The sequence below is a fragment of the Pinus tabuliformis genome, chromosome Q (assembly GCF_031772625.1).
Source record: "Pinus tabuliformis cultivar Carrire ecotype Pingquan chromosome Q, CPIR1, whole genome shotgun sequence".
Lineage (NCBI taxonomy): Eukaryota > Viridiplantae > Streptophyta > Pinopsida > Pinales > Pinaceae > Pinus > Pinus tabuliformis.
Window position 1 is genome coordinate 439,415,498 of NC_142296.1, and position 27,073 is coordinate 439,442,570.

Sequence of the window (27,073 nt, forward strand, 5' to 3'; positions counted from 1 at the left end):
TGTTTGAATGTCTAAATTGGATACATAGTGCAAATGGCCTATATGAATATTAATTGAAAATTGTGTGTGAGCGGATGAAAAGATAGAGTTGTGACTAATATGAGAGGTTGAGATCATTTTAGGGGCTACTAAATGTTGCAAAATCAAGTATGCTAAGAAGCTATCTGAAGTCCTTGAAAATATATTATCTAATAATCCATGTGATGGTAGCCAAGTAAGTAGGGAAAGTAGCAAGGAAAGGTAAAAGGGTAAAAGAATTGGGTAAGAATTTCTTTCAACTAAATTTGATATCTTTTGTTTTTCAGATTAATGCATGTACTACATGGATGCTTAAGAAGGGTATGCTTAAGGTAGAAAATTATTAGCACAAAAAGTTTTAGTAAAATCTTAATAATGTGTGCATGCATTGAGCTTCCATGCTGAACAAATATTAAATGCATGAATAGTACACCCTTGAGATAAAATATGTTTGGTAATGCCTTGGGAGAATGCATGAAACTATGGGGATGTATGATTCAACAAATGTAGGGATTGCAATCATGTTCATGAGTCCATGAGTATTGGTCCAATAGTTTCTAAGCTTGAGACAAGTGATTCTATCATATAATGTTGAGTTTGTTGGTAAGAAACATGTAATCGAAGGATTGGTTTTTCCTAGTTAATGTGAAAATTGTATGGAATTGTTGATATATGAAAGCACTTTTATCATTAATACCTAGTGGGTTATGAAAAAGGCAAGAAGCCTTCAGTGTGTACAAATTTCTAGAATCTTTATGATTCGTCCATGAGTTACTATGGCATGATTTGGTCATGACACTCATATTATGAATCATGAAGGCACATATGCTTGGTGCATTGAGTGCATGCATGCTTGTATGAGACAATCAATTGCATGATTGAATGCCATGAAAATAATAATTTCTAATAAATTTGAGGAATTGTTGAGTAGTGAAATGAGTGGCATGAAGCCATCATCTTGCAAAGCAAAGTGGAAGCTAATCACTCATGAATTTCAATATATGTATATTTTAGTTTTGACCCTTTGGTTGTTGGAATAAAAATTTGAATGCATTATGGAATGCATGGAATGAATGTATGCAATAAAAAGCGTAACTATGGCTTCATTTCAATTTACTCTTAAATCAATTGAAATTAGTTTAATTACTGAGTATAATAATTATGAAATCACTTCAGAAGATGTTACAGATCTTGCAATGAAAATATTTTATGTATGAACACTTACCATTATTTGGATGAATGAAATTATAGATTCCAGTTGAAATGGCCTTGGTTATGATAATTAAAGTTGAGTACTACCATATTTAAGATTCAAATGTCATGAGAAGAATACCAAATTTATGAAATTTCATTTATATATGAAGCACGTATGGAAAATAAAAGAAAAAGGAAGAATAATTGATTTAAATTATTATGATTAATCTCATGAAAATTGTATGCTGACACAAGTGAGATGATGATCCATCCAGGAAGGATGAATGATGGTTGTGAAGCCGAAAAATCCTAGGGATAAGGCCATTGTGGTGACACTGGAACCCTATGAAATACATTGGTCACCATGAATTATGTTATGAAAAATGTGTTGTTCTATTTAGATCAAGTCAAAGGGATGCCTTGGATGGAAGACTCCATAAGTATCGAGACTCTTCTTGTGCAAAGAATCATTTCCAAGGAATGGATTGCCCAGGGGACTAGGGAGGCAGAGAAGGGGATGCTTGAACTTTCAAGATGTGTGACTGCAAGGAAGGGGAGACATAAATTAATTGGTTTTTAAAGATTCATGTACATACTCATTAGGATAATGAATGCATTGGGTATGTCCAAGAAAACAATGAGCTAAAATTTTTCCCTGTGGAACCCTTGTGAAGTAATGAACACCATGCAAGAATGGGCTAGAATGCTAAGAGGTCTAGAGGTAACTAGACTGTGAAGAATGAGTGAAATTTCTAAAAGTGGAAATTAAGTATAGGCAAAATGTTGCTCATGTGAAAGTGGCCTATCCCTTATTTTGCATATAATGGTTCTACACATAGCAAAACACCGAGAACAATGTTCCTAAAAGGGGGAGGGGATTGCAACACCCCTTTCATCACCCCAAATTTTGTAATGCAATTAAGAACATGTAATGCTAGGGTTTCAACATTGATGTTATGATGTCAAACTTTTTTATATGATGTAATGTTTGCTTTTATTAATAAAAATGTAAGAGCCAAAGAAATGTGACAACCAATAGATTATGATGCCTTCAAGAGGTGAAAAAAATTGACTTAAGAGAAAAATATATCTTGGGTGAATATTTCCCTTTGATGTGATGGTTAGTCTTCCCACGAAGCTAAAAGGTATGGAAGATGAAGGGTCAAGGTGTATTTATAAAAATGAAAAAGAAATTCATTGAGGAGTTTTTTATTTTTCCCTTTTTATTCTAAGAATTACTCCATTATTCTTCTCATACACAAAATCCCATCATAAATTCAAATATGCATGAGAATTGGTGATTGCTTGTGTAATGGGAATTGAATGTGTAGTAGTTATTTTTCCTTGGACTAGATGGATTTGAGGATTGGTAGTTGTCTTATTTTTGTGTGGCACAGACACCAATAAGGAAGGAGGGCCAAGGGACAACAGAGATCAAAAAATGACTCTCTTGTGCTATGCTAACCTGCATTGTCATTTTTAAATGTCTATGGGCCTAGTCAAAGAATAGAAAGGTTGAACACTGATATTTTTTCCTGTGTGTGGTGGAGAGCAACCTTCACTTTTTATGTTAAATTTGGTCTGAAAACTATGTGCTAAATCCCCAAGTTTGGTTTTTCTCTAAAGGCATCAAGATATGGCTAGGGGGTGGTCAACTATGAGAAAGACTGTAGCACAACTGAGCCTATGGTCGGGTGGAGAGTGGCTCACCCTTCTTCAATTCCATATTTCAAAATATTTGACTCAATATAAGTATCCCTTATGCATTATTATTTAATTTTTTTTTTTCAGCAAGTTTATATGTACATGCATTTACTCTTCATCAAATTTATCATGGTTGTAGTTGTTATACTATTTGGCTATAGCTTTTTATATGTATTAAATTTTGTAACAACATTGGTTGAGGAAGATAGGATTCCTAAATTCTTTTTTAAATATGCCATGTTGGCATTTATGCTATATATTTTCTTCGAGGAGGTTCCATAAGCCAAACCTTGGAGCATAGTGAGGGGAAATATTGTTAATCATTTGTTCCAAATTTTATATCTTGGGTTGTGCTATTTTAGGATATATGATCATAGGTATTCAAGATTCTTTGATGCTCCTAAAACCATGCATAAAAAAGGCCATGTTGGAATTTCTACTAAAACTTTTCTTTTGGGAGGTTCCAAAAGCTTAAACTTAGACCATAGTGAGGGGAAATATTATAATCATATGTTCCAAATTTTAAATACTATGTCATGATATTTTAGGAGATATGATCATAGGAAGTTGAGCTTTCTAGATGCTCCTAAAAGCATGCATCAAACATGTAATGTTGGAATTTCCCCTACAAATTTTCATATGGGAGGTTCCAAAGGCTAAAACTTGGAATATAGTGAGGGGAACTCCCACTGACCATCTAGTTTAGTTTTTAGAACTTGGATTGCTATAATTTAGGAGATATGCCCTGAGGAAGTTTTTATATTAGTTTGCATGCAAAGTGTTTGAAGAAATTCCTAAATGGTTTAATCATTCATTGCATACAAATAGTTTGATGAAATTGCCCAATGAAAATGTTGTTTTATGGATGGGGATTGTATTATTGTATGTTAGCATTGTTGTATGATAGTACTGTTGTAGTTAATCTATGCATATTTGCATGCAAAGCATTTGAAGAAATGTGTTAAAGTTGTTTTATTACAATTTGCACACAAACTATTTTATAGAATACCTCAATCACATAAATAAAAAGTTGCATGATTGAGTGCTATATTTCAGTTAGAATGTTACAAGTGGGATCAAAGCAATGTTTCTTATTTGATTTCATACAAAATATTGGACAAAATTTCTACAAGAAAAATATTACTTAATTGGTTGTATACAAAGAATTTGAAGAAAGGTTTACTTGTAAAGTATTTGAAAAAATGTATGAGAGATGAAAATCAAGTTTTTGCAAGGGTGGTTAGGACAAATTTTGTAGGGGTGTGTGCTAGAGTGGTATCGAAGCTTATTAACAAGCTGATAAAAAGAAAAAGAAAATTTGTGGGTACCTTGTATCCTCTGTAATTCATTAAGGGAATTGGATACGTGACATGGGTACATATTGGTTTGAGGCCTCTAATTGAATATTATTATGTAAGGTCAACACTAGGATCTTCAACATACAACACTTTGCCTTAAGATCCATGATTTTTTGCCTTTTCTCCTCGAAGAAACACATAATGTGTACATTTTGAACCTGAGATTGTTTCTCATTTTCATGGATTATGACTAAAAATTCCTTGATTAATATGTATTTTCTTTGCAAAGTTTCCTTATGTATTCACATGATCTTTTGAATTTCCATGAGGTCTCTCGGTTCCAAAGGATAATAATATAATTAACAAGGATAAACTCAAATAATGTTTGCCTAGTCTAAAAAGATCCCTAAAGAACAAAGAGGGTCTATCAGATATGCAAAGAGGATTCAAAATTAAAGTGAACCTACATATTGAGGATACTTAGTCCCAAGATGCCTTGAAGAGCCCACTAACAAAAAAATAATAATAGAACAAAAACCAGTTCCAAAGGCTTGGAAAAGCATACCAAATGAAAAATCACATAAAATCCATAAAGATGATTAATGAGAGGCCTAGCCCAGAAGCTAAAAGACTAACAAAGCCACTATAGAGACGACTAAAATATTAAAAGGTGTTGGGAGTTGATTTCTCAAGCCCTAACCCACTTGGAATTTCACTATAATTGAAACCCAAGCATATAACCCAATACTAAACATGAAAACTAGAAAGAGACGTGCTGAAAATGTCTCACATGTTAAACCATCGAAACATAAACTAGGTAAAAACACATTCTTACCAAGTCAGTAATTATGAATTAATTTCTATGTAACATGTAATATGTGCTCCATGAGTTTTAGTTCTATCTCCCACAAGAAGGAATAACAATAGAATGCAACACCAACCAAGGAAACTACAAATGGACCTTATTCTTGGCTAGAAAATATCTACAATAGTCCCACCTCTCATGCTGGGAATAAACGCCAAGGGATAACCAACTGAAATGTGTTTAACATTCACACACCATGCCCCATGGCCCTTGTCCTTGTTTCACAAATCAGGGTGAATGGAGCTTGCCTCTATTTAATTGATGCAGGAGAATCTACCAACCAAAATCATCCTTGAACTTCTTATGTCAAAATCCATTTACCAAAGGAAGTTCGTTTCCTTAATTTATTTAATTTTGTAATATTTTATGTTTTGTAACTCAAAAGAATCTATATTGTTAGGAATTTAGACAAGTGTCATTTGGCTTCTATGTAAAAGGGATAATCTAGCCAAATTGGGATTTTGTTAAATAATTTAGGAAACAATTTGAGTTTTTTGGTTTTGTACAGTAACTCTATGAAAATAGTTTTTATATATGTAGTAGAGAGTGTGAAATCCTTACCCATGGTTCTCTCACAAAATTCATTATACATATTTTTATAAATATGTTAAAAAAAGGGGGGACTGAATCAAAGGCACATGGATTCCATAGTTGGGGAGGAGGATTTCTTGCTTGGGATGACTGAGGTTTTCTTGTGTAGAGAAAGAAACTTGAATTGCCTGAACAACCATTAAAAGTTGTCTTGTGCATGAATTAATGAACTAGTTCTTAATTTAAATAGGTTGAAAGAGAAATTACAAAGCCCATGTTGCTTGAAAAATGGTAACAAGAAAAGAGGACAAGAAATTAACAAGGAGATTGTGCAGTGCAAGAAAGGGAGGATAGGACAGTAAATGTGAGACTACGTAAGTAGAGAGGACGTAAGGAGAATCCTTGTAGAACGAGTAAAAGAAGGTAGCAGAGGCATTCAAAAAAAAGAGGAAGCAAGCAACAGTTGGAAGAGAAAGCATGAGAATAAACAAAAATTTGAGCATTAGAGAAACAAAGAACTCTAGTCCAATCAGCAGGAAGTGCATAAGAGAACATAAGAGAAGAGAAGGGGATTGTCTCTCAAGTTCCCTAGAGGCTGTGCGTTGAGCTGCTAGTCTCAGGATCCCTATAACAACTTGGGTCCTTCGAGGCTATGGGTTGAGACAAGGTCTCTGGAGCCCTATAACAACTTAGGTCCCTAGAGGCTATGGGTTGGGATGTAATCTTTGGAGCCCTGTAACAACTTGGGTCCCTAGAGGCTATGGTTTGGAATGTAATATTTGGAGCCCTGTAACAGCTTGGTTCACCTAGAGCATGTGGGTTGATATAGCAGGCTTTGGAGCCCTGGACAGCTTGGGAAGAGGCTAATCTTAAAGCAGCATCAAAGGAAGACCTGATTGAAGACCTCTGGTTATTGCCTTACTATTACAATGGATTCTAGACTTCTTGGAAGAGAGTGAATCATTGTGTGCACACTTGGGGTGAGGTAGAGAACCTATGTACTCCTCATGCTAAAGAAGATGGTAGAAGTCAACTATGGGATTGAGGAAGAGGTCCTTTGGAATTCCCTATTTTTAGTTGATAGCTGGTGATCGATTACCTTAAGCAAGCATCCCCCTAAAACTCTGGAATCTAGCTCGGTGGTGACAACTGCAAGTAGGTGCGGTTGCAACTATCTATGGTTGGGTGGAGAGTCCTTGTCCAAGACTCAGTTTCTCTGCAAGTTTAAAACATAAGTAACTGTATGTGCTTGTTCACAAGTTGATTAATTTATGATGCATTTCTGGTTGAAATGGTCCTGGAATTTTGGACTGTGATAGTGTTGTTGATGCAATAGTATGTGGTTACTCTTTTGTGTGGATATGGATTTTATGGTTATGATAAATATGCATATATATGTATGTGTGTGTGTGTGTGTTGCATTTCTGGAAGTATTGTTGTAGTTAAATGATTTTCTCAAGCGTGTGCTTCTGGACTGTAAAGAGTTGATGTGTGAAGCACTTTCTAATGTCTTCATAACCTACAATATCCAATAGAATGTAAAAGAATAAACTTAATAACAAAGAATATGCCACTCCTTGACATAGGAATTTCATTTTGTATGAAATATATAACAATGTTGCTAATAGCATATATGTGAATAGCTTAATGACACCATGACTGCCACAGGTAATGAAATGATCCATGAGGATCTGGAATAATACTTGGAAGTATTGGGCATATAAACTCTTTTTATGAACATTAAATAATTACATAAGACACTGTTTGAAGGGTTACTTAAGAGACCTGTGCAAAAGACATTGTGTCAATGCTGGAAGGGTTATTCTTCCTTCAACTTTAGGGATAGTTGAAACCCATGCAGGTAGGCTTCCCCAGCCATACATTATCAGCAACCTGGTTGTCTTCTGTTAGCATTAGGGCGTAGCTAGCTCGGACCGAAGCTTTTGCTTAGTGCCATAGAGTTGTTTGCACCTTTGGCATGGATCTTGACACTCTTTACATGTGGTAGGTTAGGTGGATACCTTTCAAGAATCCACACCAAGCTCGTGGTAGGTAAGGGCTCTAGGAGCACCTACGCCAACATACCTGGAATTCCCTGTCTGAGAACGGAGAATACAAATGGGCCAGGAACACATTGGAGAATCTTTCATCTAATCTCAAGAGGGTAACATCATAGGGTGCCTTAATAAACCATTGACGTTGGCACCAAGTACCGACATTGATCCAGAGGTCTGCAGGATCGTTGAGACAGAGCCATGGTCAAAATAACCAGCTTAGTGAAATCATGACAGTATCCAGACTTGCTCTTATGACATTTGTAAATGTCCCTGCCTGATGCAACGCATAAGGTAGGGCCAAGACCCATTAGTCGAGCCATGGAAAAGACTGAGAAAATCTTGATGCGACCCATTGGCGAAACCTGATTTCCCTAACGTGATTGGACAAGGAAGGTTGATGTGGCCCAAAAGGTTCACCCTAGAACATTTGCGAGGGTGAAAGAGAGAGAGAGAGCCAAGTTAGCTCGTCGAGATGACATGGGCAAGTTGACATGAGCCCAACAGTAACCTCATTGGCCATAAAAGTGGTCCACAGGCCAGGTGGCCCAAAAGAATGAAAGGAAGGCGCACTGGGAAGCACCGAGAACACCAAGGCGGGATAACTTTAGAGGTCCTAACTGGTCTCTGGATCTATTGGCACATATTTAGGACAAGAGGACAATAAACAATCCTGATGTCACCCAAAAATAATAAAGTAAGGATTCAATATTAAGCGCTAGGAAGACACTAGCGTGATGGCACTGGAAAAGTGTGTAACTGATTGGTGGAGAAAGGGTCCCGCTGGTTAGTTCAGCCCGACGCTATGACCCAAATTCATCGATCCACCAGGGTAAACATGTGACAAAGAGTTACTATGATATGACATGACATTCTAGATCACATTAAGGAAATTGAGTCGACAAGATGAAACCTGATTGACCTTCCTCAGGGGCTACAAGACCCACAAGAGATAAACAACTAATCAAGGTGTCCAAACCCTGAGCTAACTTTCCCTTTTAGTGATTTGGACTCCTAATCGCTTGCATAAAAAGGAAAGCGATTGGTTGTGACCCTCCAGTCACATAGATAACCCTGCCTCCCAGTGACTACAATCTAGATTTCCTAGTTCTGAGCATGCGACCTCGGAATCTGAGCCACTTTTTCAGGGCTAGTATCCAAACCTCTGCCCAGAACTTGACAAAAATTTACAGAATGATGAATGACACAAGGACAAAGCCATTAATGCAAAACGGAGTCAAGAACTTTAACTAACCATGCCTAACCATGACAATCATTTCGTCAAACACATGGCGAACATGTAATCTACAAGTCATGAATGCATATTTAAACATAGGGGTCTGATACTTATCTGAGAATCATCAAGAAGGTCTAATTCCCTCCCATAATAGCTACAATAACATGTATTAGCTCATGAATTCATTATCCATTCATAAAAAAATCAAGACACATCAAGAGCCATAACCAGTATACATCTTATAACCAACCTATAAATAGTAAATGAACATCATATACACCATGATAAACCAACCATCAAAGGCACATAATAACACGTATAAATACTCATGAAAATACAAGAGGAAAGGAGCTCTTATTAACATATGCAAATCCAACCAAGTTAAGGACTTCCACGTACCACTCGAGCATAGATTGGGCTGAACCAAATCCCTCTTTCAGTTGGTCACCCTTATGCCATATTCCAAGCATGAATGTGGGATCTCATGAAATAAACCAAGCAAAACCAAACCAGGGATTCCAAAGGCCAAACCACCTCAACCGTCCACTAGTGATTCCACCTCATGTTCGAAAATCAGTAACCATCACCATATCGGTCTCTACCCAAGCTGTCCGGGGCTCCAGAGCATTTGTTCCAACCCGGCTCCAGGACTAGTAACTCAACCCACAACTACTACAGGGCTCCATAGCATTTTTCCAACCAAGGCTCCTGAACAGGTAACTCAACCCACCAAGGGCTCTACAGCATTTTTTCAACAAAGGTTTCCAGGACTAGTAACTCAACCCAAGTTATTCCAGGGCTTCCAAAGCATTTTTCCAATGAAGGCTCAGAGAACTAGTAACTCAACCCAAAACCATAAGGAACATGAGTAACAATAATAAAATAATCAAGTAGAAAACCCACAACACCGTGGTTATCTAGGAAATGGAAAGGCTAGGCAAACCACCATCAATCCAGGCAATCCTCCATGCCAATGATAGATCATAACCAAATAACCACATGCATATACCATGCATACCAAAACTAGCAAGGAAATCGTACATGAAACTCGATACCTGTAAAGTAATCCCATTGTAGTTGTTGATCTTGTTGTCCCCTTGCGCCTTCATGCTTTTCCTTTGCCTTATTTTCCAAATCCAATGAAAACTAGAGTGTTCCAAGCATGCTCCAACAATGCTCCAAGATTTCTCTAAGTGTGTAAGAGTATGAGAGAGAGAGATAATAAAATGAGTGTGCCAAAGACTGAACTGACAAAAGTTGTGAACTGATCCTCATAAGCCTTTTTATCATTAAGGCCTCTATTTTCTTCATTTTCCTCCATTTTTCCTTCAATTTTCCTCACATGCAATTATGTGGCCTTTCATCTTCCTCTTCTCCTATTTTCCGTTATTTTCATAAATAAATGCCAACAAATGCCACTTTGCCTTTGCCAAATCCTTTGCCAATTTCCATAGCCATTTATTAATCAATAGTGATCCCCATCATTATATTTTTCCCAACATTGAACTTGGAATACGTGTCCCTTGACCTTGGTTATTATTTTATTTATTTACATGGGAAATAAACCAGGGGTTGTTACATTTCATCTCCTATACATGCCTTGACTAGCATGAAACGAGACTTTCAGTGGGGAGGAAAGTAGCAAAAATCCTTTGATAGATTGAAATAAAATATCATTTCAACATCGGTGTTAGCATTACCAAATTTGCAACAGCCATTTGAGATAGAGACCAATGCAAGTGGATATGCCATGGGAGAAATTTTGATGCAGCAATGTAAGCCGGTCTGTTATCACTCTGAGACCTTTTCTAAAGTTGTTGTTAATTATCCTACATATGATAAAGAGTTGTATTATTTAGTACAAAGTTTTTAAAAATGGAAGAATTATTACTTAATGGGAAAGGAAACGATAATACATACATATCATCAACCATTACAGTATTTACAATCACAGACAAATATACAACAATCAAGACATATCAGGTGGATGGGATTTCTACAACAGTTTCATTTGGCCATCAAGTATATAAAGGGTGTTAGTAAGAAAGTGGTTGATATGCTATCTATACCTTCGATTAATGCATATATTGTCTTGTATAATGATTCTTTATCACTTGACAATTATGTTGAGAAATATGCTAGGGATCTAGACTTTAAGGATGTGTGCAAGAGGTTAACTCATGGTTAACAAGTGGAAGATTACCAGTTGTAAGGAAAGTTACTTTATCATGTTAATAAAATATGTATTCCAGAAAATGAAAGAATTCATGTGATTAGAGAAGCCCATACTTTTCATATTTCAGGGCATTTTGGTGTAGGAAAGATTGTAGCTCATTTGCAGAGATTTTGTTATTGGCCTTGAATGAGAGAAATAGTATCCAAATATGTTATAGATTTTGTATTTTGTGCCACTAGTAAACCCACTAACAAGAAATTGGGTTTGTATACATCACTTCTACTTCCTTCTCAGCGGTGGGAAAACATCTCTATGGATTTCGTAGGAGGTTTTCCTATAACCAAAAGAAGTCATGATTACTTGTATGTAGTTGTGGATAGATTCAACAAGATGTGTATTTTGATGCCTTGTAAGAAGCAAGTGACAACTGAATGGACTGCACAACTATTTTTCAACATGTTTGGGTTCACTTTGGATTTCCCACTTCTATTATATCAAATCGAGATTCCCAAATTATGGGAGAATCTTGGTCAAGCTTGTGGAGAATGATGGACACCAAGCTAAAGAGAAGTACTGCTTTTCATCCACATACCGATGGATGACGAAGGTGGTTAATAGGACCATGGTACATTTATTTTGAGGATACTGTAACAAGCATCATAATCTTTGAGATGAACAACTACATTATGTGCAACATGCCTACAATCGAGCATTACATTCATCTACACAGATCACTCCATTTGAAGTTTGTTTTGGATACTTGCAAAAGTCTCCATTGGATTGGGATTTTTGGAAAGACGTTGATTTTTATGAATAAATAGATGAATATAAGGCCCAAAAATTCATTTAAAAGATCCATATGGTGCATCAAGAAATCTAGGAACTATTAGAGAAGAGCCAAGCCTAGTATAAGGCTAAGCATGATAAACATAAGATGGATCACCATTTCCAAGTTGGTGATCGAGTTTGGTTACATATCAATAAAGATAGGTTAACAGGGGAAGGTAAGAAGCTCAATCCAATCCGATATGGCCCATTTACTATTTTGGAGAAGATTGGAACTAATACTTTCTGGTTATATCTACCACTATATCTTCAAATTTATTTAGTTGTAAATGTGGAGAATTTAAAACTGTACGAGTCACCGACGATCATAGATCAGGATGAGAATATTCAAGTTCCTTCCATTGACGATTTTTCTCTTGTGTATTTGGTTAAGTTGCAGGAAGATGTTATTCTAGACAGGGAGATGAGGACTTCATTTTGAGGAAATGTGGAATATATTTGAGTGGGTATTATGGGAATGAATCCAAGAAAGGCATGGTGGATTGATATAGGGAAAGTGAGGGAGAAATACCCTCACCTATTTGCTAAGTAATTTACCTTTTGATGGTCTAAAAAAATTCTAGTAGGCAGGATTGATCTAGGAGGATCCAGGATGGCCTAAAAATCAAAGTCCCCAAAATTATACGGAAGTCATGCCATGTTGAAAAGATCCATGAGATAATTCCAACACAACTTTAATCGCGTTGAATGAAGTTTGTATGAATAAGTTATCGCTTTCCAAAGTTTTGCGACAACAAGCAAAAAGGGAAGGACATAGTGACACGTGGAAGCCCCTCAGGGTGTTCTGTGGTAGGTCGTATGGATGACACTTGGCACAACATAGAGGTGATGTGGTAGTATTTGAGAATGACATGTGGCATGACATGGAAACACCTGGTCTCGACATGTGGCAGATGCAGGGTAAGTTGGCAGGTTAAGTGGACCAATCTGGTGGTGACACATGGCACAATCAAAAGGCATCATGTGGTACCTCGGAACGCAAAAATTAGGTTTGGTTCAAAAAAATAACACTTACGGGATTCAAATGTGAGACCTTTAGGATAACTGACCAATGGCTCCAACAATGCGCCACAACTAATGGTTATAATAGGCTTTAGGAATATTATATTTAAGGAATAATTGTTACTACATGCCATAAATGGGGGGGCTTACGGGCTTGACCCAAAGACCTTTTCCCAACCACTAGTGCAACCTCTATTGATCGGTACCTTTATCAAATGATGTATTAGACGTGGCCACATATTATTTGATGGCGTGGGATTAAATGTTTTATATATGGTATATTTGGTAAGGTTTGGTGTAACCAACATATGATGCACCAAGCTTTTTAATTATATGGTTCTAATGACATACGATATTTATCATATGGTTATAACAACATACCGATGTAACATGTTTAATATGCCAATTTTGTAATATGCCAACGGATGGGGGTCGCAACCTCTGTGGGCTCAACCCCGGGGTTGCAAACCCCAATGGCTATATATGTAAAATGTTTTTCCACTACGCCACAGAAGTGTGGTTGTGTTATTTTGGCTAAGCCCCTTTAATTTTGTAGCATGATTATCACTGAGCTTGTGGTAAATCATAGATTTTTTTTTCCCTTTTGTGGAATTTTGAAAGGAGATTTTTTGTGAGGGGTTATTAGAGGATTTTTAGATGTAGAGTAGATAGCCAGCTTTAAATATTTTGGAATTGATGTAATTTAAGTTATTTTGCATCATAATCAAAGAGGTCGCTCCACTGGAAACATACCCAGAGATGTAGCCCACATTGGGTGAACTTTGTTATCAATCTTGTTTGTGTTCTTTTATTTATCTACAGTTCTTTACTTTGATTATAATATTTTTTCTAATTTTTTCAAGCTTGGTATTTCTCATTCTATTTTAAGCCAGATAAATCATAGGCTCTTGATCAAAGATCACGATCAACTATCTCCACTAAAGCATCAAATTCATATTTTGCACTTTCTTTCAATCCAGATGTCAAGGGTGGCCATGCCTCCACAACCAATAATGTATTTGTATTTATCAGTGGTGGAACTATCCCCTCTTCCAATGACAACACACTATCCATCGTGAACCAACACCCATACATATATAGTCTGCACTTTACTATAATGGAATTCTCAAAGGGATATACACCCTGGAGCTTTTCAAAGGCCATGAGTATTGATCCAACAGTGGGAAATTGGATTTCCTTTTGCAAACTAAGCCTCTTGTTACTCTCCTATTAAAATTGATTGCTTTCATATTGTTAAGAGATGGGAAACAAATGATTAGGAATGTTTCTTTGCATATGAAGAGAAGCCTCAATTTGTATTGGAATAGAAGACAATGTCCAAGGTGCACATGCATTAAGGATACCTATCATCTCTTGATTCCAAAAGTGCTTGCTAATATTAATACTCTCTTTTCTCCCCTTTGATAGACTCAACCAAAGAAAACCATGCCCTTTTGTACCTATTCACTACCTCCCACTTTAATTCCTTTTTCCTCAGCATTGAGTGCTAAAAGACATTAGACAGTCTAAGAACATCTAGATGCTACAACAACATGAAGAGGGGTTATTATTATCATATCTGAATAATTTTCAACTACATGGACTGCAAACACCATATCTTCCTTGAAAACTTTTGAATTTCTTTTCTCCTCTTGAAAACATTGAACTCCCTTTAATACATCACACATGGAACCACCCAAAAATAAAATGGAACACATGACAAATAACTCCTCACAAAAAATCCTAGACTTCAATATCTTTCTTTATTTCTTCCTATATAAATTGGGCAACACTGCTAGAAAATGATGTAATTTCCAACACATGTGAACTTGGAAGATGTTCTATAGCCTTCAAAAAAGTTGATGCAACAACAAGTACTCTTTCCTGAGACAAATTCTCAAATACTTAAAGCTATAAACCTTCAATAGAGCCTCCAAGCATAAAAAAATTCAAGTAGCGAACATGTTGTAGCCACAACTACCAAGTTAAAGGGGCCAAGACTGGCACAGTTAGTTAATGCAAGAATATGCAGTCCAACACCAACAAAGATGTTATGATTTAACTTGTGCGGATGTAGACCTTTGTTGGTTTTTAAATCAATGCATTCTATCTCATTTAGAGAGGTATATAAGCAATCAATATGGAAAAATAAAATGGATTGTAGACATGACCCATTAACAACTGTTGCATCAAGCAAATTGCCGGCAATTATTGGTGCAGTTCCAAAGCACTGTTGAAAGCTAAAACGGCCAATATGTTTGCCGTAAATGATGTTATTTCAAACCTTCTTTCTACTATTAGCCTGCATGTGTAACCCATTAACTACAATGCTATTATGTGATATTCCTAGTTGATATTAACAGTGATAAAGAAAGCAAATACAACACAATCAACACAATAAATTGCACACATGACCATGTAACCAAAAAATGATCCAGAAACACACCAAAATGGGATAATTTCATTATATAATAGAGGGAGTACAATATGAAATGGAAGGAATGCACCTGGGCTTGCTCAAGGAAAGCTACAAGCCCCAGGTGATGAATAACAACTACCCAAATGTTGTAGAATGGCTCCCCTCCAAGAAGTCTGTGCTGGCCCTTATGGAAATTCACTATTGGATGGAAGAATTGAATATTTGACCCACTTCTATTGCTCAGAAAATTCTCCAAAATTATCCCCGGTCTCCTCTCACCAAAACCAAAAAAACCCAGAAATGGTTTGGGCTAATCTCGACCTCCCGGAATTACCCTATTTTGGAGCTATGCCCTCCTAGCCAAATATTATGTCCCCAGTAGCACAATATGCTGAAAAATACTCCTTATTCCTCCCCAAGTTGTTGTAGAAATGCTCAGGGAAATTCCTCCTGAAGCGAGAGAGTGATTCCACCACGAGTTTCAAGCACAAAATGGTTGAGCCCCAACACCACGAAATCTCTATCCAGTGACCCCCTGCGCAGGACCAAAGTTGAAAAATTTGTCTCCTTCAAAGGCAGTCACCCCTAGCTCCAATATTCTCCACAAATGCTGACCTACTCCTAAAGCAACTTCTCCAAATTTCTCCTTGCAAAACACCCCTAGGAACTCGCTGAAATGAGTGGCAGGAAATAGCTTATGCGTCCTCCTTGGAGTACGAACTGGTTAAGAGAATTGGTTGAAGATCACTCAAAGAATACACAAATCCCTCCCTCTATGGTAGTAGAATTTACCTCCCTATGGTGGCATTCGAAGTCCACTAAAAGTAGGGCGAGTTCCCCCTTTAGAAAACTATGTGCTAAGCAACACTTGTGACCTAGCTGAACAACTTGAGCAACAATGGAAGAGTTGAGTTAACAAAAATCCGCAATAGCTTCCATCCTCCTATTTATAATTTTCTCCTTGCCTCCTCATGCGGGTCCCTCCATCTAGCATTTCAACCTCCTTTCCTTAGCAATTCGAATTTCTCTCCAATGGGTGCATATTTCATGAGGGGGTGGCCCCCACATTCCACTAGCTAAGTAATTTCAACCTCCCCTTCTCCTAAATATTATTTCCAAAAACACATGGGTCCCCCATAATAGCAAAAAATGCAAAATTGTGAATCCTTCTTTAGCCAAAAGTGTTTTAGGAAGGGATATTACATATTAGACAACATATCAAGTTTACTTTTTAAGGTAGAATGAAAATCTAAGTTGCCTACAATTTACTTTTTAACATCCTAAACAATGTCATAGGGTCTCAACAATGCATTGATCACTAGCTTTTCCATATCATCTGCAGCAGAACTTCCTAATCGAAGTTCATTTTTCCTACACAAGAAACCATGATCTTCTTCACATAGACCAACAAGGTCAATAGCCTTTGGAATTGGATTATCAAATCATACATCAAGTTTAGATGACCCATTCTCTTCAAAAGTCACCAACAATTTCCCTTAGGAGCCATAATATGGACCTATCTTTGTACTGAATAGTTGTTGATTTTTGCAATCCCATACTTCCATTCTCCAAAATGCTTCAAAATGAGAAATGTTGCAACTCAACTTCACCCCACGTCATGCACAACTCTTGTTGTTGCATGTAGCATTGGCCCGGAACACTAATTCTAACCTTCTCTTGAAAATCCCATAGCACTCACAATAGGTGTATCTTTTGGGCACATTAGAATTTCCCATGGGATATATGTGGGAGCCTATGAATATCATACCCCACACTTACATGGTATAGGAGAATTATAATTATCCTCATCACATTTGCTTACAACATTTTCTAACCATTGTTGCAATATCTTTCTTCAAAGTCATTTATAAAGGCTACAAAATATTTATGGTCATTTTACATTTGAAACACTATTAAATCATATCCTTAATCTTCTAATGAGGATGCACCATGACCATGTCATGATAAGATTCCATTTACAAGACTTACATACTCAATCTTACATTCTTTGCTTGAAAATATCCAATGAATCCTATAGAGCTTTGATTTCCATTTGTAACAACATGGATGCTTTTGCTCATAAACAAGTATACTTTAATCCTTAAAAATAGATGAACCCAGATAATAGTAGGATTCAAGATTTCACATGGAGGGGAAACATATATTTGGTTATTCTATCCTTCAAAGGATTTTTTCCCAGTATCTACAACACTCTTCTATAATAGGAAATTATTTTTCCCATTAAGATGTATTTTGAATGGTCGTATTGATGATGTGACATTGTAATAATTTGTGGAAGATTATTTAAATATAACTTCAAGGATGAATTTTCTATGAGATGGATAAATATTATTCTCTCTCTCTCTCTCTCTCTCTCTCTCTCTCTCTCTCTCTCTCTCTCTCTCTCTCTCTCTATATATATATATATATATATATATATAGTTAGTTAGTTAGTTTTAGTATGGTGTAATATTTCAGAATGAGAAATGAAAAATACCCCATGATTTTAGCAATTATATTTCAATCTCTTCATTTCACCACTTGTATATTTTATTTTCCCACGATCCTAGGATTATCACCTAGTTAGGAATTAAAGAAAATACCCCAAGAATAGCCACAAAATCACATGAATTATGTAGAAAATAGGGTAATATATTATATTATGTATGTCTTATTTTCCATTTCATTTATTTATATTTAACATTATAAAATGAGGTACAAGATTTCTCCTTCTAATAACAATAGGATAAAGTAATTTATAATGCAATAATTCCATATCTAGTTCATGATTGATTTGGATATTTAATTGAATATAGATGATGTTGTTAAAGATGCATGTTACTAACCAAATTTTCATTAATAACCATTTTATAAGTCTTGATAGGCCTATTATATAGTTCATCCATGCACAAACCTAATGATATGTGTCCTTAAATTAACTTTTTATTCTATCATCAATAAATGTTCCATGGATGAATAAGTAATGAGATTTTGCGTTTCAACATGACATAAAAAACCATATAACTTTGGATTATACTTTCTAAAAAAACTTTTCATATACTAAAACATATAATGAATACAAATGTGAATTTACATACTAAGATAACTTCCTTCCAAGTCAACAAATGCCAATAAAGTATACCAATACCAAGGAACCTGCACAGGCCAAAAGATTGGATTGGAAAACTAAGCTATGATGACAATTTATCAAGAAACATATCTTAAATTGTTAATGTGTATAGTGTTCAACTTCAAAACAATAAATGATAGAAAATTCACACCTCATGAAAGTTTCAAACTGATGGGATTTTACAAACTAAGCTATGATGGATATCTATCAAGAAAATACATAGGTAGAACTAGTAATGAGTATTATTATAAATGTTCAAAACAATTATAAATGAAAGAAATCCCAGTGATGAAATTTTATAAACTAAGTTATGATGATAATTTATGAAACTGCATATATAAAATTGTGTGACTATATATTTTTTAGGTTAAAAAAACAATAAATTAAAGAAAAATTACACCCCATCAAGGTTTTTAAAGGTGAAATTGTCCCATTCCTTTACCTTTGTCACATTTATATAATACCAAACTTTCTATCCCAAAAGGTTAGTTCAAGTGATTTGACTTGCCATTCCAAATTTGTAAATGCCAAAGGAAGTGGAATTTACCCTAGATGTCATTCATGGAATGCGGGGAAACACATGGATGGTTTCCCCAAAGAAGTAGTTCATGGAAAAAATATAAAACAATTTTTTTATAATGTTATGTTTTCTAATATTTATTTAATATAATATTTTATCTAAACTAATATTACCTACTATTGTCTACGGGGTCTTGGATAGACGGTGATTGGGTGCTTTGTTAAGGCACCCCTTGATGTGAAGTCACAGGTTCAATTCCTCGCCCGATCGGGGTGATATATTAGACATGTTGAAAATGTAGTCCTACCAAGCTTACAAAAAAAAAATATTACCTAGTATTGACTAGCTATTATGCATGTGCATTTAATAGTTTGGATGTGTATAATGTTGTCCTAACTAATTAGAATTCATGCAAGGAGTGTTCCTATCTTATTTCATCAAAATTACAAGCAATAAATATATAAAACTATTTTTAAAATCTTCTATCTTTAACATAAACATTTACTAGGTTGATAAATGTTGTGCCTTGAGTAAATGGATGAGGGTTTATGGTTTATGATATCATAAGAATTTCCAATTTAGATTTTTTGTCACACTAAATCCATTAGCCATATATTGGAATTTACTACTTAGGTCCAATATGGCCCACATACTAGTGTATTTATCAACTCTCCTATCCTACCATAATGAAAGTAGGGGGTCACTATAATGGGCACCCTATTGCCAAACAATGACATTTTTGGAAGCTCTCAAGGAACAACCATGCAAAGAGGATGAGCTAAGAATCATTGTGTGAATGAATAATTTGATGAGGACTTGCCTAAACATTATCCACTAAGTATTGAAATTCCTTTTGATAAATTACCTAATAATGATATTAATTAGGAATATGTTGTTGTCTATGAAAATTTGAAAAAACATAACTTGTTAGGATATCATGCTGGTCCTATTCTACTAGAATCAATGATCAAAAATTGGTACAAAAGGTATTGGGAGCCGCGTGGTTGGACTTGCATAGGAATTCATATCTCTGCCAAAGCCTTTCCTAAAATTTATTTTACAGATGAGATACATCATGAAATGGTATCTGACAATGCATAGATGTGTCAAAATACCATGTACCTTTACCCTTTTTGAAATGATAATTCTTATATTAAGAAGAAATATATTTGCATATTTTTTTTTAAATAAAAATGGAAGGGTATATAAAATGCCACTCATGTCCTCCTCCTTAATGCTACTAACATAGAAATAAGGTATCAATATGAATCTAGCTCTAAAATATTTGCATCTTTGGTAAGAAGAAATGCATTAAGAAATGGTTTCATGAATATCTCATCCCTCCACATATGAATAAAAGTATACAAACTATTGACCTCCTTATAAAAAAACATAATGTATTTTCCAAAGGATAAATACTGAAGAAAAAAAACCTCATATAGTGCCAAATTCCACTAAAACAAGAGAGAATGGAATATCTAGAGTCACCAAACATAATTGCACAATATTGAAATCTCCATTCAAGAAGAATCAAATGTTTCATTTGCATGTGATCTTGACAACTCCTTGTAAATTGGCAATACCTCAACATATGCTTCATTATTTTGTAGTGGTTTCAAATAAGGCAAAGACGTTAAACAAACCGATTTTCACCAACCAAACCTTAGATGGAAGACCTTCATAGATAACCAAGCAACCAACCACATATAAATTATAAAAGACCCGCATCAAACAAACACTATGCAATTTTTAAATCCATTAACCCTGGACATCCATAAAAACCCACCATGAATTGAGCATAGGGCCAAGCTTGTTGCAATAACATAGATTGGAGTACACCTTCATGAATCATATTAAAGTAGTGGGTGCACAAAAATACAACCTTAATCACAACATATTGGTCCTATCACTACAAAATCTTGGACTTCTTAAGCCAAATTCTCAAAGCTCAAGTGAAAAACCCATTTCACCTCAAAGGGTTCTACTATAATCTCACCAACGCTCTTATCGTTTTTTTCTAACTCTCCTTCAGCTCAAGGGAGGTTATCCATAGGATAAGATTGTTATGACTTTGGTAAATCCAAGATTTGAGTTCAAAGGGAAGCTTCGAAAACACAGACAATCAAGGGATTACACAATTAGGGATTATCAAACTCAACTAATCGTGAAGTTCATCCAAGATAGAAAGCATAAATAATTTCCATAGTGATACCCAAAACCAAAAGATCCATTAATTCCAACCCAATTCTTGTGTTGTTCCCCAAAATTAATATATATGTTTCATTTTTATTTCTTACTTGAATATGTAGGCCAATGGGTTTTACTCTTTATTATAGGTTAAAAGTCGTGCTTTTGCGTGAAACCCTATAGACTAGTGAATGAAAAATGATTGGCTACTCACAACATAATTTGGTTCTTCAATCCAACTGACTCATTATTGAACCTCACTACTCATGACCAATGCAAATGGGTTAATTAAAGGGATAATGGAAAATTGTCATGCTTTTTCTAGGCCCAACATAAAACCTTGCTTGCCCAAGTAAGTATGTTGTAATGCTAGTAACATAAAAGAGGGGTTCACATCAGAGGGAGGTGGAGCAATGGAAACGTCTTCATATGGGGTTTCCATCTAGGGTTTGTAGGGTTTTTTAATCCTTTCTACTAGTATGACTAGCAGACATCCCCATTCTTGACATTTAATGGTTTGTTAAGGGTTTATACCCGTTTTTTTTTATTGTTTTTGTTGCTTTTGTGTGGCTGAATCTTGTGATTGTTAGTTTATTTTCCTAGTGGTGACTTTTAAATGGGGTTTTTTTTACCGTGCTTGTGGATTTTTTGGGTTCCTGGGTCTAGATATGTTGGTTGTCACTGACTTGGTGGGAATATAAGTGGTCCTTTTGGCTTATGTGGAGGTTGTGGATTATGATATGGTGAGCCCTATTAGGGGTTCCTCTCAAGAAGTGCGGTGGATACAAGCGGGGGTTTCATACAGTCCTCTGGGTTGTGGGTGCAGGTTTGAACCCCATGAATGGGTTAAATTGGAACCCTAGTTGTGTGGTTTCCAGGGTGTTAATTTTCCACTATTCTATGCTTAGTACAATCACTTAATGCAATTATTTCTTCAATTAGCAATCACTTAAAAATAAATAAAATAAAAAATCTTCCAATGACAGAAAGAAATTCTAGATAGAATTGCAAATCCAATATTCAATAGAAGACAACTAAGAGAAATGATAAGAGACACAATATTTGGTTAAAGACCAGGAAAAAAACCCCACGAAGCGGAAAACCCTTTCAAACTCTTCTTTTATTAGATTGTCATCAAATGTTTCATAGAGAGATACAATGTTCCAATTCAACAATAAAGAGTCAACGTCAATTCTTTGACTTATCCAATAATTCACTAACCAATATCCAAGAGATGAGCCCAAAAGTAAAATTTGGTCAAATTCAATAATAGTTAAAAGCAACAAATCATGCCCTAACCAATGAATGTTTACTTGTAAAATAATCTCCAAAAATTTTGGTCCTAGTAGTAGAAAACTCGGCCTCTTTTGTTGGTCAAAGTTAATTCAAAACAGTCCCAAAACAACTCAGTCAAAGGAGAGAGAATCCCTGCGGTCAACTTCAGATTTCTGTGGTCAAAGTCAACGGTCATCAATAGTCAAAGTACCCCAGAAAATTTCAATTCCTCCATAGAAAAACTCAGCCTCCTAAGATAAAAAAATTCCAAGTCAAAGTGATTCAAATGCTAATTCAAACTTGGTCAATGGTTGTTCAAACAAAATTTAACACAAAAATTTCAGAATGCCCTTCTTCCCTTCACATGTGTGAGCTTGACTTCCTTGATTGCAGACCTATACAAACCAATCACAAGAGGAGAGAGAAGAGAAGATGCATTGGTGTGATTTCCAAATGAGGTTGTCTTGATGTCTATTTATATGCTTCTTTGGAGACCCAATTATGACTTTAGGCCAACTTGTACTTTTGTGAACTTGTGGGTTTTCCACTAAAAATAATATTTTTCCTTGACCAAATTAAATTCTTCCAAGGGAAAGTAGGGGTCTCTCTTGATGAGGAAGGTTGTCCAAAGGAGGGAATTTGTCCCTAAGCTGCCAAATTATCACCCCCTCTCAGCTAGGGAGAAATTTCCGACTTGCATCAAGAATATCGTCATCTCAAATCAAATCATATCTCATCTCTTCTCATCTTTTCTCATCTCTGATCATCTCTTGAACACTCTCAAATCTAAAGAAGAAGAATTTGTCATCATAGGGGAGCTCAAGCTACCACCCTCTATCCAAGGACAATAGGTGAGATTACTTAAGGGTAAGGATCACACTCTATCCTATTGACCAGTGACAATAGGCGAGATCGACTTAAAGATCACACTTTATCCTATCATCTAATGACAATAGGGAAGATCGACTTAGGGGTCACACTTTATCCTATTGTTTGTTGATCTTCCCATATAGACCCTTAAGATTCAAGTGGTAGAACGTTTGCATCTCTTCACTTGAGAAATATACGACTTACCATTAAATGGTAAGGATCACACCCTATCTTAATCACCTCAACCCATTGGCTAAATGGGGAGGAACAATCCCAACAAGCCTAGCTTGTGGGTAGGATGCCAGCTGCAGTATACTCTGTCGAGTCCTAGACTTGATGGTAGGGGAGATACCAAATTTTCATAAATGACAAGGATTACACACACAAGCACCCTACAGTGAAAATAGGCGAGATCGACTTACCACGGGGGTAAGGATCACACCCTATATTATTTTCAAGAGTTCCCTCAACCCCATGAGCTCTCCAGGTCAATTCCTCTCCCTGTGAGCTCAAATAGGGGGGAAGATCATAACTCAATGTTCTTGATTAGGACCCTTGCCTTAGAGGGTCACCTCTATCAGTCAATGTTTCTCTCTGAAGTCTAAGAACTTCCCTTTCAATAAAGCCTTGGTGAGTATATCTGCTATCTGCTAATCAGTTGAAATGTGTCAGCATTACTTATTGTGAATCCAAGCTTCACCAGGTAACTATCAATGCAGGCATACCAAGCTATGGGGGTTTGCTTCAAACCATAAAGTTCCTTCTTCAACCTACAAACATGAGTCTTCCTATCTTGTACTTCAAAGCCCAATGGTTTCCCAACAAAATTATTCCTATATTATGCCATGAAGAAATGCATCTTCACATCCATCTGGTGAAGGGTCCATCCTTGACTAGTATCAATGGAAACAATAGACCTAATAGTGATATAGCGAGAAACAAGTACAAATGTATCATCATAGTCTTCTCCCTCTTTCTGGGAAAAATTTATAGCGATGAACCTTGCCTCATATTTCTTAATACTTCCAGAAGCTCTATGCTTGATCTTGTACAACCACTTCGAAATCACTATAGACTTTCCTTTGGGTATCATAACAACATCCCACACATTATTCTTCATAATAGACTCATATTATTTAGCCATGGCATCCTTCCAAACCTACTCTTTCATTGATTCTTCAAAGGTGGGAGGTTCGGCCTGTATGATGATGCTCATAACTACATCATATCTCTGGTACCAACACGGCTTCTTGATTTCTCTAAAGGTTCCTATGGAAATGGCATGTCTTTCAGCTTCCTGTAAGGTATCACAAGGCCAAAGGGGTCTCTTCCTGGTAAAGGGATCACTTGGAGGAGGATCCAAGGTGTCCATAGGCTCCATGGGATCATCAAGAATATCTGGCTCAGGCACAGAAGGGACATCTAAAAGGTCCATGTTATCATCTTTCTTCTCAATAAGAGGAGGAGGAGGAATATCCCTTGCTTTTCCAAGGACAGCATATTTATTGAATGCCACATCCCTGCTAAACTCTATATTCCTTTAACCAAGCATGTATATTCTAAAATATTTAGAATTATCACAATATCCAACAAAAGAACCTTCTTTCCAGTGGCTTCCAGCTTTTTCCTCTTGTCCTTCAGCACATGAAAATATACGGGGCAGCCAAATATCCTCAAATGTCCAACATCGGTCTTCACACACGTGAACACTTCTTCAAGATTATTTTCACCCAAGGCTTGATGAGGAACCCTAATTTTAACATAGACTATTGTATTTGTGGCTTCTCCCCAAAGGTACTTTGACGGTTTTTGATCATGCAACATGGCTCGAGAAAATTCCATGATATACATGTTCTTTCTTTCAGCCACACCATTTTGGTCGATATTATAGGGTACGGTGGTCTCCTTCTTAATTCCAACCTTCTTGCCAAAGTCAATGAACTCATTAGAAGTATATTCTCCACCATTGTCAAACCTGAAGACCTTGATCCTTTTCCTTGTTTGATTCTTTATTAGTGCCTTGAAGTTCTAGAACATATCAAATGTTTCGTCCTTATGCTTTAGGTAGAATATCCTTGTCTTTTAGGAGAAGTCATCCACAAATATTATATATTATAGATAGCCACCCAGAGATTTTATCAGCATGGGATGGCATAGATTAGACTTGATGAGTTGAAGAATATCACTAGTCTTTCTTTTGCTGGAGGGGAATGACCCCCCTTGAATTCTTTCCACTGGCACATCCTAAACATACTCCATCATGACTAGTTTGAACTTCAGGCATCCCATAAACTATCCTTCTAACTTTGGAAAGGGCTTCATAATGTAGATGTGCAAACCTTTGGTGCCATAATTCACTTTGATGATTGTTTTCATGTAGCATAGCTCGCAGTGGTCTTCCATTGAATCTATAGAGTTCTTCAATTCAAGATCTCAAGGTGAATTAATCCCTCATGCGAGATTCCATAGGCTAGGTGAGGACCTTTCCTCTTATGAAGTAAACTCTCATCCCTTTGTCTTTCAAGGAAGATATAGATACCAAGTTCTTCTTTAATCCCAAAACATACATAAAATCATGAAGAAGAACAGTTTCCCCATAATCCAAATGAGATTTTCCAGAACCAAAGCCCTTCACTGGATATGTAGAGTTGTCCCCAAGAATGATCTTTAGATTAGTTTCCCTCTCAACCAGATTTGGGAGGACTTCTTGATACCCATAGAAACGTCTAGAAGCCCCACTGTCTACCAACCAACTATCACATGAATCTAGAGTAGAGGAACTAGAAATTCCAGAAATAATAATATATTCAGATTGGGTGGCAGCTACATTATTTCCACACCTGGAGTTCCTTGATCTCTTTTGAGGATGATGGCCTTCTTCACGATCATCAAGAGCATCTCTTCTTCTTCTATCATCTCTTATTCTTCTATCATCTCCTCTTCTTTTGTCATTGAACTTGTTGTTGTTGAAGCCACGATTATTGTTGTAGTTGGATCTTGGAGCATCTCTATTTTCTTGACAGTCTCAAGCATAATGGCCATGTCTATGATAATTAAAGCATTCAATTCTCCTTCCTCTTCTATGGGATTCCTTTGATTCAGGGGCAAGCTTCCTTGAATAATATTGTCTCCCTCTTCCTTTTCTCTTCTTGTCTTGTGCAACAAATGTGGAGGGCCCTCATTCTTCATGCTTTTGAATTCTCCCTCTTGATATCATCCTAGTTCTTCTTGAGTACACTTACCAAAAATATCATCAAAAGATGGAAACTTATCATTATTTCTTATAGTAGTGATGAAGGTTTCCTAGATAGGAAGAAAACCTTGAAGAGTGACCAACACCAACTCTCTATCATATATAGGCTCACCAACTATCTGCAATTGATCCCTTAGTTGGGATATCCTCATGCCATAGGATTGCAAAGATTCCCCCTTATTCATCTTGATGTCCTTGAGTTGATTCTTCAAGGAAAGGATGTGATTCAAATTGTTGACCTTATACATCCCAACCATATTAGCATATATGTCCTTAGACTTCTTCAATTTTCCAACATAAGTAAGCAAATGATATTTCAAAGAATCAATAAGAATTTTGTTGGTTTTGAGCTTCCCTTTCTTTTATTTGGACTTGGAAGCAACAAGAGCATTTTCTAGTGGCTCAGGTATTTTTCCTTCCACATATTCCATGACATTATTATCATCAAAAATGACTTCTAACCTGATCTTCCAAGCAGCAAAATTTAATGAGTC

General features: G+C 36.1%; 1 protein-coding gene across 2 annotated transcripts in view; it reads right to left on the bottom strand.

Annotated features, from left to right (window-relative positions):
* The window catches only part of LOC149220103 (uncharacterized), a 507,923-nt gene that overhangs the window by 351,860 nt on the left and 128,990 nt on the right, over positions 1-27,073 (bottom strand). For both annotated transcript variants that reach the window (XM_089382726.1, XM_089382725.1), the window contains exon 3: positions 18,443-18,500. In XM_089382726.1, the coding sequence (XP_089238852.1) occupies positions 18,443-18,500 (58 nt within the window). The remainder of the gene's footprint in view (positions 1-18,442; positions 18,501-27,073) is intronic.